The 17307-nt window shown below is 41.4% G+C and overlaps 1 protein-coding gene across 1 annotated transcript in view; it reads right to left on the minus strand.

The window, feature by feature from the left end:
- Positions 1 to 11483: 11483 nt before the first annotated feature.
- The window catches only part of LOC124282311 (casein kinase I-like), a 50894-nt gene continuing 45070 nt past the window's right edge, over positions 11484 to 17307 (minus strand). The window contains 1 exon segment of the mRNA XM_046718273.1: positions 11484 to 16620. Within this exon segment, the coding sequence (XP_046574229.1) occupies positions 16563 to 16620 (58 nt within the window). The 3' untranslated portion in view covers positions 11484 to 16562.

Below are 17307 nucleotides of genomic sequence, written 5' to 3' on the forward strand. Positions count from 1 at the left end.
GATAGAGCTGAGCATGGGAATGGGTATAGCTTGATAGAGCTGAGCATGGGAATGGGTATAGCTTGATAGAGCTGAGCATGGGAATGGGTATAGCTTGATAGAGCTGAGCATGGAATGGGTATAGCTTGATAGAGCTGAGCATGGGATGGGTATAGCTTGATAGAGCTGAGCATGGGAATGGGTATAGCTTGATAGAGCTGAGCATGGAATGGGTATAGCTGGATAGAGCTGAGCATGGAATGGGTATAGGCAGTGATAGAGCTGAGCATGGGATGGGTATAGCTTGATAGAGAGCTGAGCATGGGATGGGTATAGCTTGATAGAGCTGAGCATGGGATGGGTATAGCTTGATATAGGCTAGCATGAGGCTGAGCAATGGGATAGCTTGAGGCTATAGGAGATATATAGCTTGATAGAGCTGAGCATGGGATGGGTATAGCTTGATAGAGCTGAGCATGGGATGGGTATAGAGCTGATATGGGATGTATAGAGACAGAGCTGAGCATGGGAATGGGTATAGCTTGATAGAGCTGAGCATGGGATGAGGTATAGCTTGATAGAGGAACTGAATGGCATAGATGGATATGGATGGTATAGTTGGATAGAAAGGGAGTAGGGAATGGGTATAAAGGAGTAGGGAATGGAAGGAAGGAGTAGGGAATGGGTATGGATAGAGTGGAGTATGGATGAGTATAATGGATAGAAGGAATATGGATGGTATGGATAGAACCGACAGGAGGTATAGCCTGACAGATCATGGATCTGAGCACCGGGACGGCCGACAGCATGGACATAGCTTGATAGAGCTGAGCATGGACATCACGGACGAGACACGAGCTTGATGCCGACAGAGCCTAGAGCAGGGAATGGGAGAGGACAGAGCAACAGGGAAGGCTATGAGCATGCCGGATGGAGCATGGAGGAATGAATGCCGACATGCAGAACTGAGCATCTGATCACGGACAGAGTATAACAGATGCATGGAGCACGAGCAGGAACATGGAGTATAGCTTGATAGAGCTGAGCGAGGAACATGGACATGGACTTGATAGAAGCTGAGCATGGACAGAGCATGGATAGCTGGATAGAGCATGAGCATGGAGAGCATGGACATAGCTTGGACAGAGGACAGATGGACAGGGTATGGACACGGATAGAGCTGAGCATGGACAGAATGGTATACGGATAGCTGAGCATGAGCAGGAGGAGCTGAACATGGACAGAGCAGGAACGGAGCATGGATGGAATGGACAGGAGACAAGGACAACCCCACAGATGGATGGCCATGACAGCGGATGGGGAGGCTGAGCATGGACAGAGCTGAGCATGGAATGGACAGGAATGGAGTATGACAGAGCCGAGCAAGGAACATGGACATGGATGCATGGAGTGGAGTAGGGAGCAGGAACAGGACACATGGACAGAGAGCAGGAAATGGCACAGCCGGAGCAGAGCATGGATGACAGGAATGGCCAGGACAGTGGGCCGATCAGGAAACACACAGATGCGAGCACTGACAGCCGAGCACCACAGGAATGGACAGACAGGAACATGGACACCGGACATGGACTGAGCCGACCGACACAGAGCATGGACACGACACGACAGCCGGAGCATGGAGACAGAGCTGAGCAGGAACATGGACATGGAGCATGGACAGCTGACAGAGCACGATCAGGAACGGCAGCTTGACAGAGCTGACTGTGGAATGGAGCATGTGGACAGAGGTGGAGACACGGACACCGGACCATGGACAGAATGGAATGGACAAGAGTGGAATGGATAGAAGGAAATGGTGGAATAGGAAGGAAGGAGCATGGAATGGAGAAGGATAGAGGAGCATGGATGGTATAGAGCTGAGCATGGAATGGAGTGGAATGGATAGAGCATGGAATGGACAGAGCTGAGCATGGATGGCAGATCCTGGACAGAGCTGGAGAATGGATGGATAGACATGGAAGGATAGAGCTGGAGGGAATGGCACGGATAGAGCTGGAGGAAAAGGATAGAGCTGAACATGAAGATGAACAGACCCATACCCCGTTTGATATACCAGGCCGGATACACGGAGAAAGTGGTGTGTGTGTGTGTGTGTGTGTGCACACAGCCCAGAAGTGGACACCACCTGAGCCAACACACAACTTGTGGACATGGAGGGGTGACCCTCTGGATCCGCCTGTGAATACAGTATGTAATGGCCAAGACTTTCTGGGACAGACGCATGTAATGTCACAGAACATATAATGTAATGTGTGGAGCCAGGAACTTGGGGACAGACAAATGGGTATAAAGATCAACACAGCCAAGTGATTAACATGGAAATGGTATAGCTTGATACACTGAGCCGGGTGCATGGACATACAGCAGGTATAGCCTTGCATAGCAGCTAAACAAGGGACAAACGAATAGAACTTGATAGGAGCTCGAACAGTGGAACTGGGTATAGCTTGACTTGATGTGGATGACTCAAAGTTACTGCAGTGCAGATTGGCAGGAGCCCGGGTACACATTAGCTTTACACGAGTAGCAGAAAGGATTGAATGCATGGATGGTGAAATAATGACAGGTGCCGATGCAGGAATGGTGGAAATAGACTTGATGGTCTAGAGCTGAGAAGACTGCACGAACTTTGTGCAATAAATACTGGGATAAGAGCCGAGCAAGGAAAATTGTGGCTTAGACCAATTGAGGTGGAGCTGAAATGCAGATGAATGGAGATGGCTGAATGACAGAGCTGATGGAAGAATGAGGGTGTATAGATGCCGTCAATGGACAGTTTTTGCTGACGCCTGCATCACCCAGGTGGACAGATCTGGCAGGGAAAGCGTGATGATGGGGAATACAACCTACACCTTAGAACAAGTGAGTTGGTAAAGTGTTGTTCCATAGCGACCTGACAGCGCAACGCTACGTGATCAAATCCTTCGCCCACACCTCCTCCTTCCTATTCTCAACCGTCAGAGGGAACTCCCCGGCAGGGCAACGCCCGACCAATAATAACACAAGCGCGTGTCACGGGAGACTCTAGAATATCACTGTGCTGCCTTTGGCCCTCCAGGTCACTTTCACAGACTTAAACCCGATCGTAGGGAACATCTTTTGGATGTCTTTGGACAAACGGGTGCGACAGCGTAAACCTTACAGCCCCAGACTCTTTCAGCGCAACTTATATACATGCACTGGCTATTGGTAGGCAGAGTTGACTACGATGCAGCATCACTTCAGATCCAGAGACTAATTCGGTCCATGCCGAAACGATGTCGCGCAGTTTTATCGCCAATGGTGGTCACACGAGGTATTGCCTGGACTTCAGCGCCACCAAACGTCTATATGTGACCTAATTAACTGACTTTTCTCGAGCTCTACAAAACAGTGATACTGTAACATTTCCCATGTCAAATTTCGTTTGAATTTCTGTTGCATTTAAAATTCAATACGATGTATCAAAATACAGAGTAAAGCTGTAATTAAAATTCTTATATGCTGCTTTGTAGAGAGTATATTGTGTGACAGTGACCGGTGAACTCCATATATAGGCTAATGTGCCGTCAAACGTAAAATAACTGCAACGCGGGATTGCCTTACGTCAATAAAAACAGGAGATAAGAAACTTGTATAACAGTTTCAGTCGTATTTCTGGGGCGGTGGGTAGTCTTAGTGGTTAAAAGCGTTGCCCTGTCACGCTGAAGACCCGGGTTCGAATCCCACATGGGTACTACGTGTGAAGCCCATTTCTGTGTTGTCCCCCGCCGTGATGTTGCTGCAATATTGCTAAAAGCGGCGTAAAAGCCAAACTCCAGTCAGTCGTATTTCTTGTTATACTATACCTGCGAATGTTTGTTTTGTTTGTTCGGCAATATTCCAGCCATATGGCAGCGGTCAAAATCGAATCTGGGCCAGAGACAATCCAGTATCAACATCATGAGCATCGATCTACACAATTGGGATACGATAATATCTCGTCAACCAAGTTGAACGAACCTGACCACCCGATCCCGTTAGTCGCCTCTTACGACAAGCATGGGTTGCTGAGGGACCAATTCTAACCGCCTTGATTCTCTTCACGAATTTACTCTAAGGCATTGTATTACGATGATGGGAAGTAAAGATTATCAAATGTTGGCTGGCGCTTTGAGAAAAGCCGGAAACGATCTGTACACCCATTGGAAACTGGATGAAATCGTTTGTTTATTGCCGGGTGCCTTTCAATTTGATATACTATAATTCTCTGGTATTGCACGTTCACGGAAACTTTGCTGACGCCTGCGTCACCCAGGTGGACAGATTCGGCAGGGAAAGCGTGATGATGTGGGGAAACATAACCTACACTAGAACAAGTGAGTTGGTGTTGTTCCAAGGCGACCTGACAGCGCAACGCTACTGTGATCAAATCCTTCGCCCACACCTCCTTCCTATTCTCAACCGTCAGAGGGAACTCCCGGCAGGGCAACGCCTGACCACACACAGCGCGTGTCACGAGAGACTCAGAATATCAATGTGCTGCCTTGGCCCTCCAGGTCACCAGACTTAAACCCGATCGAACATCTTTGGGATGCCTTGGACAAACGGGTGCGACAGCGTAACCCACAGCCCCAGACTCTTCAGCAACTTATACATGCACTACAGGCAGAGTTGACTACGATGCAGCATCACCAGATCCAGAGACTAATTCGTTCCATGCCGAGACGATGTCGCGCAGTTTTTAACGCCAATGGTGGTCACACGAGGTACTGACTTCAGCGCCACCAAACGTCTATATGTGACCCACTAACTGACTTTTCTCGAGCTCTTACAAAACAGTGATACTGTAACATTTCCGCTGTCAAATTTTGTTTGAATTTCTGTTGCATTTAAATTCCACAGGATGTATCAAAATACAGAGTAAACTGTAATTAAAGTTCTTATATGCGCTTCTTTTTTAGAGAGTATATTGTGTATAGTGACTGCGGACTCCATATATAAGCTAATGTGCCGTCAAACGTAAAATAACTGCAACGTGATTGCCTTACGTCAACAAACAGGAGATAAGAAACTTGTATAACAGTTTCAGTCGTATTTCTGGGGCGGTGGGGTAGTCTAGTGGTTAAAGCGTTGGCTCGTCACGCCGAAGACCCGGGTTCGAATCCCCACATGGGTACAACGTGTGAAGCCCATTTCTGGTGTCCCCCGCCGTGATGTTGCTGCAATATTGCTAAAAGCGGCGTAAAGCCAAACTCAGTCAGTCGTATTTCTTGTTATACTCTCTGCGAATGTTTGTTTGTTTGTTCGGCAATATTCCAGCTATATGGCAGCGGTCAAAAAATCGAATCTGGGCCAGACAATCCAGTATCAACATCATGAGCATCGATCTACACAATTGGGATACGATAATATCTGTCAACCAAGTGAACGAACCTGACCACCCGATCCCGTTAGTCACCTCTTACGACAAGCATGGGTTGCTGAGGACCAATTCCAACCGCCTTTATCTTCACGAATTTACTCTAGGCGTTGTTATTACATGATGAGAGTAGAATTATCAAATGTTATTGGCGCTTTAAGAAAAGCCGGAAACGATCTGTACACCCATTGGGAACTGGATAATCGTTTGTTTATTGCCGGGTGCCTTTCACTTGATATACTATAATTTCGGTATTACATGTTCACGGAAACTACTTAATTATTGGGAACATCCGGGGAAGATCCTGGTTAGAATTGATCTTCAGTAACCCATGCTTGTCGTAAGAGGCGACTAACGGGATCGGTAGGTCAGGCTCGCTGACCTGGTTGACAAGTGTCATCGTATCCCAGTTGCGTAGATCGATGCTCATGATGTTGATCAGTGGATCGATTAGTTACAGACCGTCGACACAAAGCTGGAATATGGCTGAGTGCGGCGTTAAACAACGAACAAATTTAAAGGGTATACCCAGCCCCACTCTACACTGATATATTTTCTTTTGCAAAAATGCGATCTGTACCTTGCATATTTTGGCTGACTTATACACAAAACGCAAGACAACGCGCACACACGTGCACCTCATTAGCTGGATGACTCTTACCTGAACAACGTGGATTAAACACAATACAAATCTACGATTTTCAACATTATTCGCTTTTGTTAATATATGCTGCACAAAGTTCATGTGACGTTAAAGGTTCTTTTATATAGGTAAGTAGATCAACAGTGTTTAGGGCTGAAAAGATACCTCACTAGATTGGATGTAGGATCATAAAGCAAAGGATAATTGACAACATCTGTGTGAAAGTGAATCAGTACCATTTTAACGACAACGTTCGGACGACGTTTTAAGGATATCGCCAAAACGCATCCCTCAAGAACTGTACGTGTCGCTGTGTTTTCTTCACTTACCCATGCTGATAGCCACTTGGGGTTGCTATAAAATGCCATAAATCGAATCCAAGTAACATGTCACATTGTGACAGTGTATGGTGTTAAACATGGTGAGGATGTCGGGAGCACAACGTCAAATGCTTATGTCGCCTGGAAGCAGGAGCGACACAGCAAGACAACCCCAGACCACACATAGCCATTGTTTGTCAGGACCTTTTCGTCAAAACAACGTGGCTGTTCTGCCTTGGCCTGCTCGTTCCCCGCATTTGTCACCTATTGAGCATTTATGGGATGTCCTTGACCGACGTGTTCGTGAGCGACATGTTGCGCCTGAGAACCTTCAACAACTCAGTCCTTCAGGTAGAATGCAGAACATCCCACAGGATACTCACCAACGTCTTAATATTATTGCTTAAATGCCTCGTCGTTGTGAGGCAGTGATTCAAGGCTCGCGTTGGTCACACACGGTACTGACCCCCTCTTCCTTCTTACACTTGTGAACCGTGGACATTTTGAAAAACATCAATCTTGTGATTCATTTGTAAGCATGTACTGTAATAAATCAATATATGCATGCAATTTGTTGTTGTTATGTTCCTTTCAACACTGGTGTCAAAGAACTTTTTTGAACAGTATATTATCTAGAATTATCTCCCAATTGACAGACACCCATTTGACAGCCAGCCAGTTGACAGACACTAAACTAGAAGGTTAATTAGGGTAACACCTACGGGTATAATGGAACAGTCCACTGTTTAGTGAGTAGAGCAGGGTGAGCCTAAAACAGGTTCGCTACTGAGAAGTTTGATTGTGAGTAAATAGAACTTTGTTGTGATTAAATGATAAATGATTTCTCTTCTCAAATTTTAGTTTACTATCAATTACTATCGAATTTAAAAACAGGTTTGTCACTGAGATGTTTGATTGTGTTTATTGATAGAAAAGCCCCCTCCCAATAATAGCATATGTACAAACAGAAGTTACGTTTTGTTGGAGAGGTATAGATATGAACATTTTTGAAAACATTCTGATTTGCAGTAAATGAGACACCTGCATTGCCATGTAAGATACGAATAATACCAATCAGTGTTCTAATTTTAACGATACGTTCTAAAGATTGTAACAGTTTATGTCTTTGAGTAGTATACAATGGTCATTCAAGGAAGTAATGGCCACATTGTCATGATGCGTCATATTTTGAATATTTATTCTAAATAAATCGTAATTAAGTGCACTCGTCATATATCTTAATATTGTGTGCAAAACATATAACTTCTTTATTCCATATGAATAATATTTAGGTTCACATTTGACTTTATTTGATTTATATGATACAACAGTGTCGCAATTCCTAATAGCTCAGCTAATGTTTTCAATATGATGATGCCGACTAGAAGGTTAAACAGAAATGTTTATGAAAACAAACTGTTTTTATATTGCAGCAATGAAAATTCAAATTACTGTGTTTTCGTCCATCTTTCAAAATAAATAATATAGCTTCAGTTTGTTCCTGTGTTTTTATTTGGACTATTCCATTATAATGTGTAGGTAACAGGTAGTAGATAATCTGTTCACTGAACCGTAAATGTTGTTGTTTTAAGGTGTCTGCGAACTGACTGTCTGCGTAATGGGAGGACACCATTATCTATAGCAATCACACGGAAATTATTTGAGACAGCTGTGGTGACGGAGACGTTTCTTTTTAAACAATAGCTTAATTTCCGGAAAACCCGTTTCGTACTTCCAAACACTTTTGAAAATTATCAGATCAACAGGAAACAGCTTTTCAATTGAGGCATTGTTTTGTGTTTAAATTATTGGGTGAATGAGTAGGGTCTAATTTCACGTCGAACAGTAAAACATGTATGTCACATTTACTACTTTGTACTAGACATTGGTAGTCATCGACTGCATAGACGTCATGTTATACCGGCTGACTTTCAAGACTTACGCAGTACCGAGAAGTACTGGTACTAAAACAATATGCCATCTATGGTCATGGATAACGGAGTCGATATTGAAAGCGATTTGTGTTCGCTGTGTGTCAACTGCTTGTTTGGGACGCTGATTGTGCTGATTAGTGTGGATAATAACCAGTTATCCCGCTAATCAAAGCGAGTTAAGTGTGGATTTATAGTAAATGTGTGTACGGGTCATTCCAATGAGTCAGCCCAAATGCTCCAAACCAGGTACGGATGGGACGGGCTATAACATTTTTAGCTGGGTACGAATAATTTAGTTAAACCGATTTTTTTTAGTAAAAAGATACCCAATATCATTACCGAAAAGAGTTTTTAAAAGACAAGATGTTTTCAGCTTTTGCTGAATATCGTTGAGTGCATTGCCGGAGGCTTTCACGTAGGGAACAGTTTGACGACTCACCGTTTGAAAATTACCGTAGTGTCGCTATATTTCCATCGCAAAAACATTATGGCTACTTAATATACGTAGTATAGTCAATTAACAAGAAATACTGCCTTGTATCGGTCAAACTATTATCATCTATGATACACGGGTGGGATCCAGTCATTTCCCCACCCAAATATATATCACGGTTACCCCCCTCTCCACCGCTGCATTTTCTCTCAACGTGCACTAGTCTTAGCCCTGTCAGCGATGGAAAACAAAGAAGTTTGGGTGTGTGTGTGTGTGTGTGTGTGTGTGTGTGTTGAAGAAAGGAAATTTGCGAAAGGAGTTTTTGTAGTGTAATAACTGTTTTCTATCAGGAACTATAAAAATATTTCAGGTTTATTGATTACTTACAGGTACAGGGAAGACATTTACTTTGAAAATGCATTGCGTCTAAGGGAAAAATACTGACTGACTGAGTTAGGTTTTACGCCGCTTTTAGCAATATTCCAGCAACATCACGGCGGTAAGGGAAAAAAACAACTTTATACCTGTTTTTCTACACTTTCTAGTTGGCAATTGGTATTCTTGTTTCAATAGCTCTAAAATGATGAAAATTAATGTTACAGCTATACTTAAAGCATGAAAAGACTTTGAGATGGTTTATTGTAGTCTGGGTGCGAAGGATTTTTCATGCCGTGACCCTCCAAGAGGGGGGCAGGGGATGAAAATTTGGAAAAATGAGTTTTTTCTTTTTTTCACAAAAAACATTCTAATAACTGCCCTTTATCAGAAACAATGAAAATATCTAACATTTATTATTGAGTTAGAGGCACAGGAAGACTTTAAAATTGAAAAATGCATTGTGTTTAAGGATGAAATCAAACTTGAAAGCTGTTTTTCTACATTGTCTAGTTGGCAGTTGGTTAAGAACGTATTATTTTTTCAATTCAAAAGTTTTATTTTTCCCTTAGACGCAATGCATTTTCAAAGTAAATGTCTTCCCTGTACCTGTAAGTAATCAATAAACCTGAAATATTTTTATAGTTCCTGATAGAAAACAGTTATTAGAATGTATTCTGTGAAAAAAGCAAAAACTATTTTTCGCAAATTTTTCCCACCCTGACCCCCTTTGGGGGGTCACGGCGGGAAAACCCCCCGCACCCAGCCTGCAAACACCTGGAATTTGAACGTACATATGATAAGCTTTAAAAAAAATATAGTCTTCAAAATTCCCTGGGGGGAAAGGAGGAGGGTCACCTATATCAGCCCATGGACTAATATGTTCAGTTAAAAATAAGTTCGACTCAACCTTATTTATCATCTAAATGTGTTCCACAGGAGATATTGCTTGTGTGAGATCATACTAGGAGATATCGTTTGGACAGCAGATTTTGTACAATGCCCTGACAATTATATAAGCCTTGGATATTTGTAACTTTAGCAACTTGTGTTCATGTAATTGATATCAGTAGACACTTGGGTGAGATTCTCTAAATACACGAAATGAAATCTGCCACTGCCTGTTTACATGTATTCTGCTGAAGTTTAATGAAAACAATAATTATGCTTGTTTGATATACCTGATCAATGCTTATATGTGGGCCAATATATCACCAGCTTGAGCCACTTTAGATGTTCCTTCAGATTGTGCCAAGTTGCTCCAACACTGAATCACTGATTAACCCAGGTCACCAGTTCAAGTGCTTTGGTCAGTTTCAATAATACCAGATATATTTTATGCTCATGCCATACCTCCCAGCATCAAGATCCTATGACACCAAGTGCATGGTCACATGAGCATACTTTGGCCACCCAATCTAAACAAAGGAAGGACTTTTGGCTATTGATGTCATTCTTCACCACCTCAGTTCGGAAATTGTATTTTACACACGAAAACCACCACTGAAGACAAATATACCTTTGTCGAGTACACCATTTAAAGATCTACAGATACTAATGGGCTTGATTGAATGCCTCATTCATTCACAGACTCGTACATGGAAAATCAAGGAGCCTGGTAGGCTCAGCTGACAGGACACACTGCAGCTTACAGATATTACACCAACAGGCCTGATGTTGATGAGTGTTCAGGCCTACATTGTGGAATCGGTGCGATACTTGAAATTGACATGACGTGCCAGTTTCATTGAGGAAATCCATATGTTTATTCCATCTCACCTAGTAAACTGGCTATTAAAACAATGTCACTATGAAGCTGAATCATTTAAAACAGACATCTGATTGACTCAAAAACTAATATATTCTTTTAGAAAGGGTTGTTAAAATTCAGAGCGTTTGTCTGATCTGATGGAGGATGTATGGAATAAGATTTTACAGATCAACATCTGTTTGGCACTACTATTTGGTAGCAGAATTTAAACCACAAACTACTGCAAACAAAACTTACATATGGCTACTGTAATGCTACACAATCAATCTTTCCATGATGCCTGATTATGTTTAGTTTTTATTGGAGGCAGATTTTGAAACCAGTGGCAAAAAAATATGAGGTCGAGTTCCAGGTTTTCACTATCAGGGGAGCTGATGTCTATGGTTCACTACCTTTTCCTAAAGTCAGGTGTTTGATATATGTATCATCTTTGTGTTCACATCACAGTTTTACACAGTCCCACTTTAAATGAGGAGAGGTGAGAAGAGATTTAACATTGTGCTTAAGAGTTTTCCACTTATACTGTGTATGTTTGTACTGGTAGTCTGGTTTCATAGTGAAAGTCCACCATGCTCTAACAACCAGACAGTGAAGGTGGCCGGCTTTAACACAAGACACGGACAAGAGTTGGAGGTCAGCTGCTCAGTCATTTATTTCCATGAGTCTGGTGGCAGCTGAAGAGCTGAACAAATCCTGGTTCTACAATGTAGTCAGCACAAACAAGTTGGTCAATCTGTACATGCATCATGTTTAAACATTACAAAATATCATCTTGCCCACTTCATACATGTAATAAGTAATAATACCAAATGGCGCTTCGCTCTCTCCACACCAGCTAGTTGGTAGTGCAATTTGTACAGGTCTGACGGTAGCATAGATGGGTGGCAGCTACCTGTGCAGCAGAGGATTAGTGGAAACAGCGCAACACTGAAACAGGAGGACTCATGCAGACTTGTGTGGAGCTGCATGAAAAATATACACGTTCTGTAGGCATCATATCATGTCATACATATCATCTAGTCTCCAGTCATACATTTTAACATTTTTTCTTTTCAATATTTTTATCATTTTATAATGTACACAAAACAACTAAAACGGACAATTCTTAAGACTTGTACCAATAAATGACAGTGGTACTCTGGTCATCACCTCAATACACTTGCATCAAAATATTGCAAAGCAGAAATTCTGAATAATGACCTACAGTTTTAGATAGTGTTATAACCATAAGAAAATGTGATATGGTGAAAAAAACAAAAACAGAGACAAATGTACCTGAACTTTGGCAATGTTAATAAGTAAGTTCATAGAAATCCTTAAGCAGACAAATGGGGCATGTCGAATGTCGATGATAATGAATGAAATTACACCATTTCTTCACAATGATGTTCTAAATGTCTCAATGATCTGGCTATCGCATATCTATCATCCAACTTTGCGTATACCATGACAAAAATTAGATGAAAGTTAGGCTAAGCCAGGTGATTTCTGTTATGGATATAGATGTACATGCCTTGCAACTATTGGTGAAGTGCAAACGAGGCAACTCAGTGCAACATATAAACAGCAAGATTTATCACAATAAAATAGCTTACAGTTATCAGTAACGTTATGTACATGATTCTAGGTTAAAAAAATGTTGAATTCTCCCAAACCCGGGCATTGAGAAATGATACATACACATTAAAACTCAAGTGCCTAACCAGGGCAAGAGAGGAGTGTGGTCACCCCATAGAAATACTTCAAATGAACATGTGAACTGAGCCAGTGAAAGAAGGCAATGATAAAATTGTACAAAGTAAACAAAGCTGATGCATGTAGCACCCAGCTCAACAAAAATATGTACCAGGCCATACAAGCCTGCTATTTTCAAACTCAGTAAGAGACAACATCTAGCAACAAACAAAAAGAAAGAATAATGGCGACGAAAGCTTTCAAGAGAAATCAGGCGCACACATCTCTGTAAGCACATCTCATTCCAATGACAGTAGCGATAAGATTCAAGAATTTGATTTGAAGTGTATAGGGCAGTCTGGATGAGGTACAACACTGCGACATGGCACATGTACTTGGGCTTCCTCTTCAGTTAGTGCACACTGTATGTAGCAGACGAATGTGCACTACATTAAGTTCCATTAAAAACCAACTGTTCCATTCATTCTGGTATGACATGACTGACCAACTCAAAAAGCCTTAAAATATCGACATAGTGTCCTTTCAAGAGCTACTTCTGTGAATAATTTTATCACAAAATGTTCTTTTTGTCTGAAGGATAAAATATCTGTCATGAGAGAGAGAGAGAGAGAGAGAGAGGTAGATTTAAAAAGCAATTTTTGGATACCTATTTTCAAGAAATGAAGTTGGGAGTATTTTGGTACAGTCACTTTACTAGATACAACAATTAAGATTTGTTTGTCATCTAAAATTCCCATTGTGGCATCCATGTTTTATGTACAAATGGAAACCCTGGGAGCTCTGCAACTTCCTCTCCCTAGGAGAACAAGACCTATTTGCAGGCAGGTTATAGAATTTGAGATCAGTCTACTAGGTGCTCATCCGTCCTGCTTCTGAATGTTAGCTAACAGCTAAGTGCCACAACCATCAACTTCAGGGCTGCCCAATCTGAACCTGATCATGCAGAGTGGCTGACGTGACACCGAAAGCTGCACAAGACTGAACATATGGTGCATAATGACTGATACTGTTATGTTTATGTGTGGAATATATACAAGCATAACAAATGAACTATGTACACACTGATCAAGCCCTCCACATAATACAGGCTGTGGCAAGCTATACATACATTGGGTCTGCCTTTGGTCAAACCAGGTTACTGTGTGGTGTCTGGACCAGTCTGTCACCATCATATCACAATCACAGGGAGATAGGTAGGTGGCCCTTCAACGATCTGGCAGCATTCAAGTACATTTACCCTCATACATTGGCCTAATTTGGTCAGGTGTAGGGCTCTGTCATTACCAACTGAGCACAAGAACTGTCAAAATTCATGCGCAAGTAACTCACACAACACAGCTACTAACAAGACTGCTTTGATAAAGCCTTGGTCATGATTACTGCTTCTTCCAAAAGGAAAAATGAAATAATTCACTACATTTTCTGAGCTAAGATAAAAGGTCGATGTACCTGAATGCTTAAAGGGTTGGAACTTTAATCTATGAACACTTGATGTTATTGGACAAATTAACAAATTCTTTATATATAAATGTATAATCTCATATGGAAATTTACCAACTTGCATGAAGACATTTCTTCAATTCCAACCCTCTTATTCCTCTGCCAAATATACACACCAAAGTGCTTGTATCACTGAAAAACGTAACATTAACTTGTGTACCTAACTTGTTCCTTGATAGTACTCAAAATGTGTTAATTAAAACTGTATCAAGAGGACAAGGAAACAACACAACAAAACAAACAAATGAGCATGTGATTAGAAAGTTCAAATTTCAAAATATTTATCTTGTTGCTTCGGGACTGAAAATATTTACATCATTTAGCAGAAACAGGACTGAATAAGGAAACTAGAAAACATGTGCCAGTCTTACCATGCACTGACATGTCCTCCTCGCATGTAAAAGAACACAATTTTTAATGTACAAAGTATCACATACTTTTGATCATGGTTAAACCTCATAGGTTGACAATTAGCTTGATAAAATGGTATTCTTACCAACCAAGGCTTCAATTTGGATTTAAATACAGTGTGAATCACAAATATCTGTTTGTTCTGAAGTGATAAGATAGAATTGACACAAGCTATTACAGAAACCCTCTTGAACTCCAGACACCTTTTTCATCACATTATTGTTGGGATTAGAAACTTGCCACACTATACCAAAAAGTGACTATGGTGAGGTGAGAATATAATGCTTCTGTTACCCAAAATAACTTGTTAATTATAAACTAAAAGTGTTGTGTTTAAAAGATTAGTTTATTAAAAAAGTCCATTCAGGGTTACTGACTGACATGACACTACAGTTACATAAGAGAGGTAAGATGGGGTTTTGGCCATGAGGACTGTCTGTTTTGTGTTAATCTCACGGACTGTCAAGATTGTCAAGCAAATTGATTCTATGTTGGTTCCAATTTAAGGTGTTGGACATGGAGTACAAAGAGCTGTTTCGATGTGATACTCAGACCAATTTAGTTGATTTACATGGAACCTGATATTAATCTTATTGTTCTTCTGTCCCTACTGACAGATATGGTATGAATTGTTGCTGTTGCTATATGGTGAAGATAGTAACAATGCAACATTAAATCTCATCTCACTGGAGTAGAACACACTGGATTAACCAGTCAAATACCATTCGAAACGTTTACTAGAATTCCAACTCATTTTCACACCGAAGGCTGGATTTCCATAATAAAAGGGTGGGATAGTTTCATACGAACCACTGCATGATCATTCTTTACTAAAGTATCTTTACTTAAATCAAAAGAATGTGAATGTTACTGCAGCAGTTGGATGGCTACTTCACGATGAGGACTTTTAACATGATTGTATATAGAACTAAACCCTACCGTGCCTCCTGTTTCCACAACTGCTGTAAGTTACCAGCACACATGTATGTATCCATGTGTCATTGTAACACAGATAAAAGAGGATGTTCATCCTCGATAATCAACATTTCAGACCACTGACATGTTCACAAGAATGCCCTGAAAATGTTTTTTTTTGCTAAAAAAGTTGAACATCCCCGTCCCTTAAAAAAAGCAGGTCCGCATGCAAGCGACTACTGTGCAGAAAAGTCTTCCTGTAACCCTCATATACTATCATAATTACAATTTGTTTATGCCCTTTCAGAAAAAGGGTTTATTTATGGCACTAAGTCAAACAAGGAGTAACTTTCCACTGCAGTAGCACACACTTTCATGTCTCTTGCTGCAGCTGGGCTAACTAGAAAGGACAAACCATATGCATCAAAATTTAACAACGAAAGAAAAAGCTTACAGAATCTCTGAAAATGGCAAAATACACAACTACCATTCTTCACCTTTCCAAATTTCATGGGCGAAAAGACTAGATAAATAATGCATAGGGATAATCAATGACAAAAAACAGACTAAGATAAACTGATACTGCATAGGAAGTTGCTCCTATGACAATCACTTCACAATGAGCAGTACAGGTAAGTACACAATTGAAACAGGTATCTTTCGCACAGTCACTTAACACATACATTAACACCAAATCTGGTCACTACATCCACACAACTATTATCAAAATTCAATACAAAGTTGACAGTTGAAAATAGCTTTGATGTTCAAGACCAATCATCAGGGTTATTCCCATAATGCCAGCCTGACTGACAACATTTTGAATCATCACAAATCAAAAGAATATTCACCAGTATTTTGCCTATTTCAGAAACAGAGTAAGCAGATGGAAGTCGAAACAGATACATATTCTTTTCCAAGCACTTTTACTTTGCCACAAAGTTGTATCACATGTATATATCTCCCAGAAGTCCCTGCAACACTCTCAGCAATCCAGAAGATTCCTAACCCCTGGGAAAGGTGCTACAAGAAAGTCTGATTGACATAGCCCCTTCCCAGTGCTGTGTGGTAGACAGGGCTACGCTTCTGCAGCTCTGGGGTGCTAGTATCCCGAGACTCTGCGTAGGAATCTTCTTCTCTTGACTTGAGTGGTACAGTATCCCTGGTTCGGCCAAAGGCAAGCAGTCATTTCTGGCGCTTGGGTTTCCCCCGTTTCCGCCTGCGATGAAAACAGCTGCAGCACCTGTGGTGTCAGAAAGCACACATGACTTCCTGTGCTAGGGACCGACTTGACAGACTGACTGACTGACCAATCAACAGTCGTTCCACTCCTTCTCTCACCAAGCCATGGCCTCAATGTTTGTGTATGATAACAGGGCAATGAAGAAAGTGACACGATTACTAGAAACCGCAGTGAGACAGGATAAGGAGCTTGAAGTAGACACAGACAGACAGGTGGGCAGGCAAATGGAGGGGCATGAGGGCAATGGTTGGGTGGGCTGGGCAGGCTCAGTATGGCTACAGATAGAGTACGAAAGGACATAGCATAGTTCCCCCCGAGATCCTGGGTTACGACTGTCGGCCTTTCTTTTTCTTGCGTCGTCTGAAGAAACAGCACCTGCAAGCAGAGAACACCAGAGTCCAAGCCAACTGTGCATGAAGCGGTCATCATTTTCACGGTCACCGCATGCATTCAGTATCATTTTCAACTATCACTTAGAAAGGGTTAGCAACTATTCATACTCATAAAACTGATATAATAAAATTTAAGGAGAATGATTTCTAAAAGTTATTACATTTCCAATGTGTTTCAAATCTGTTTTCTTTTCAAGTCAGAAATCAATATATAAATAAGAAAACATCAACTGTTCATAAAAACAAAATAAAAAATAAAAATCTCTCATGAGGCAGGGTAAAGGGATCAGTGGTG

Source organism: Haliotis rubra, unplaced genomic scaffold (genome assembly GCF_003918875.1).
Source record: "Haliotis rubra isolate DU_JTF1 unplaced genomic scaffold, ASM391887v1 Scf298, whole genome shotgun sequence".
NCBI classification, from domain to species: domain Eukaryota; kingdom Metazoa; phylum Mollusca; class Gastropoda; order Lepetellida; family Haliotidae; genus Haliotis; species Haliotis rubra.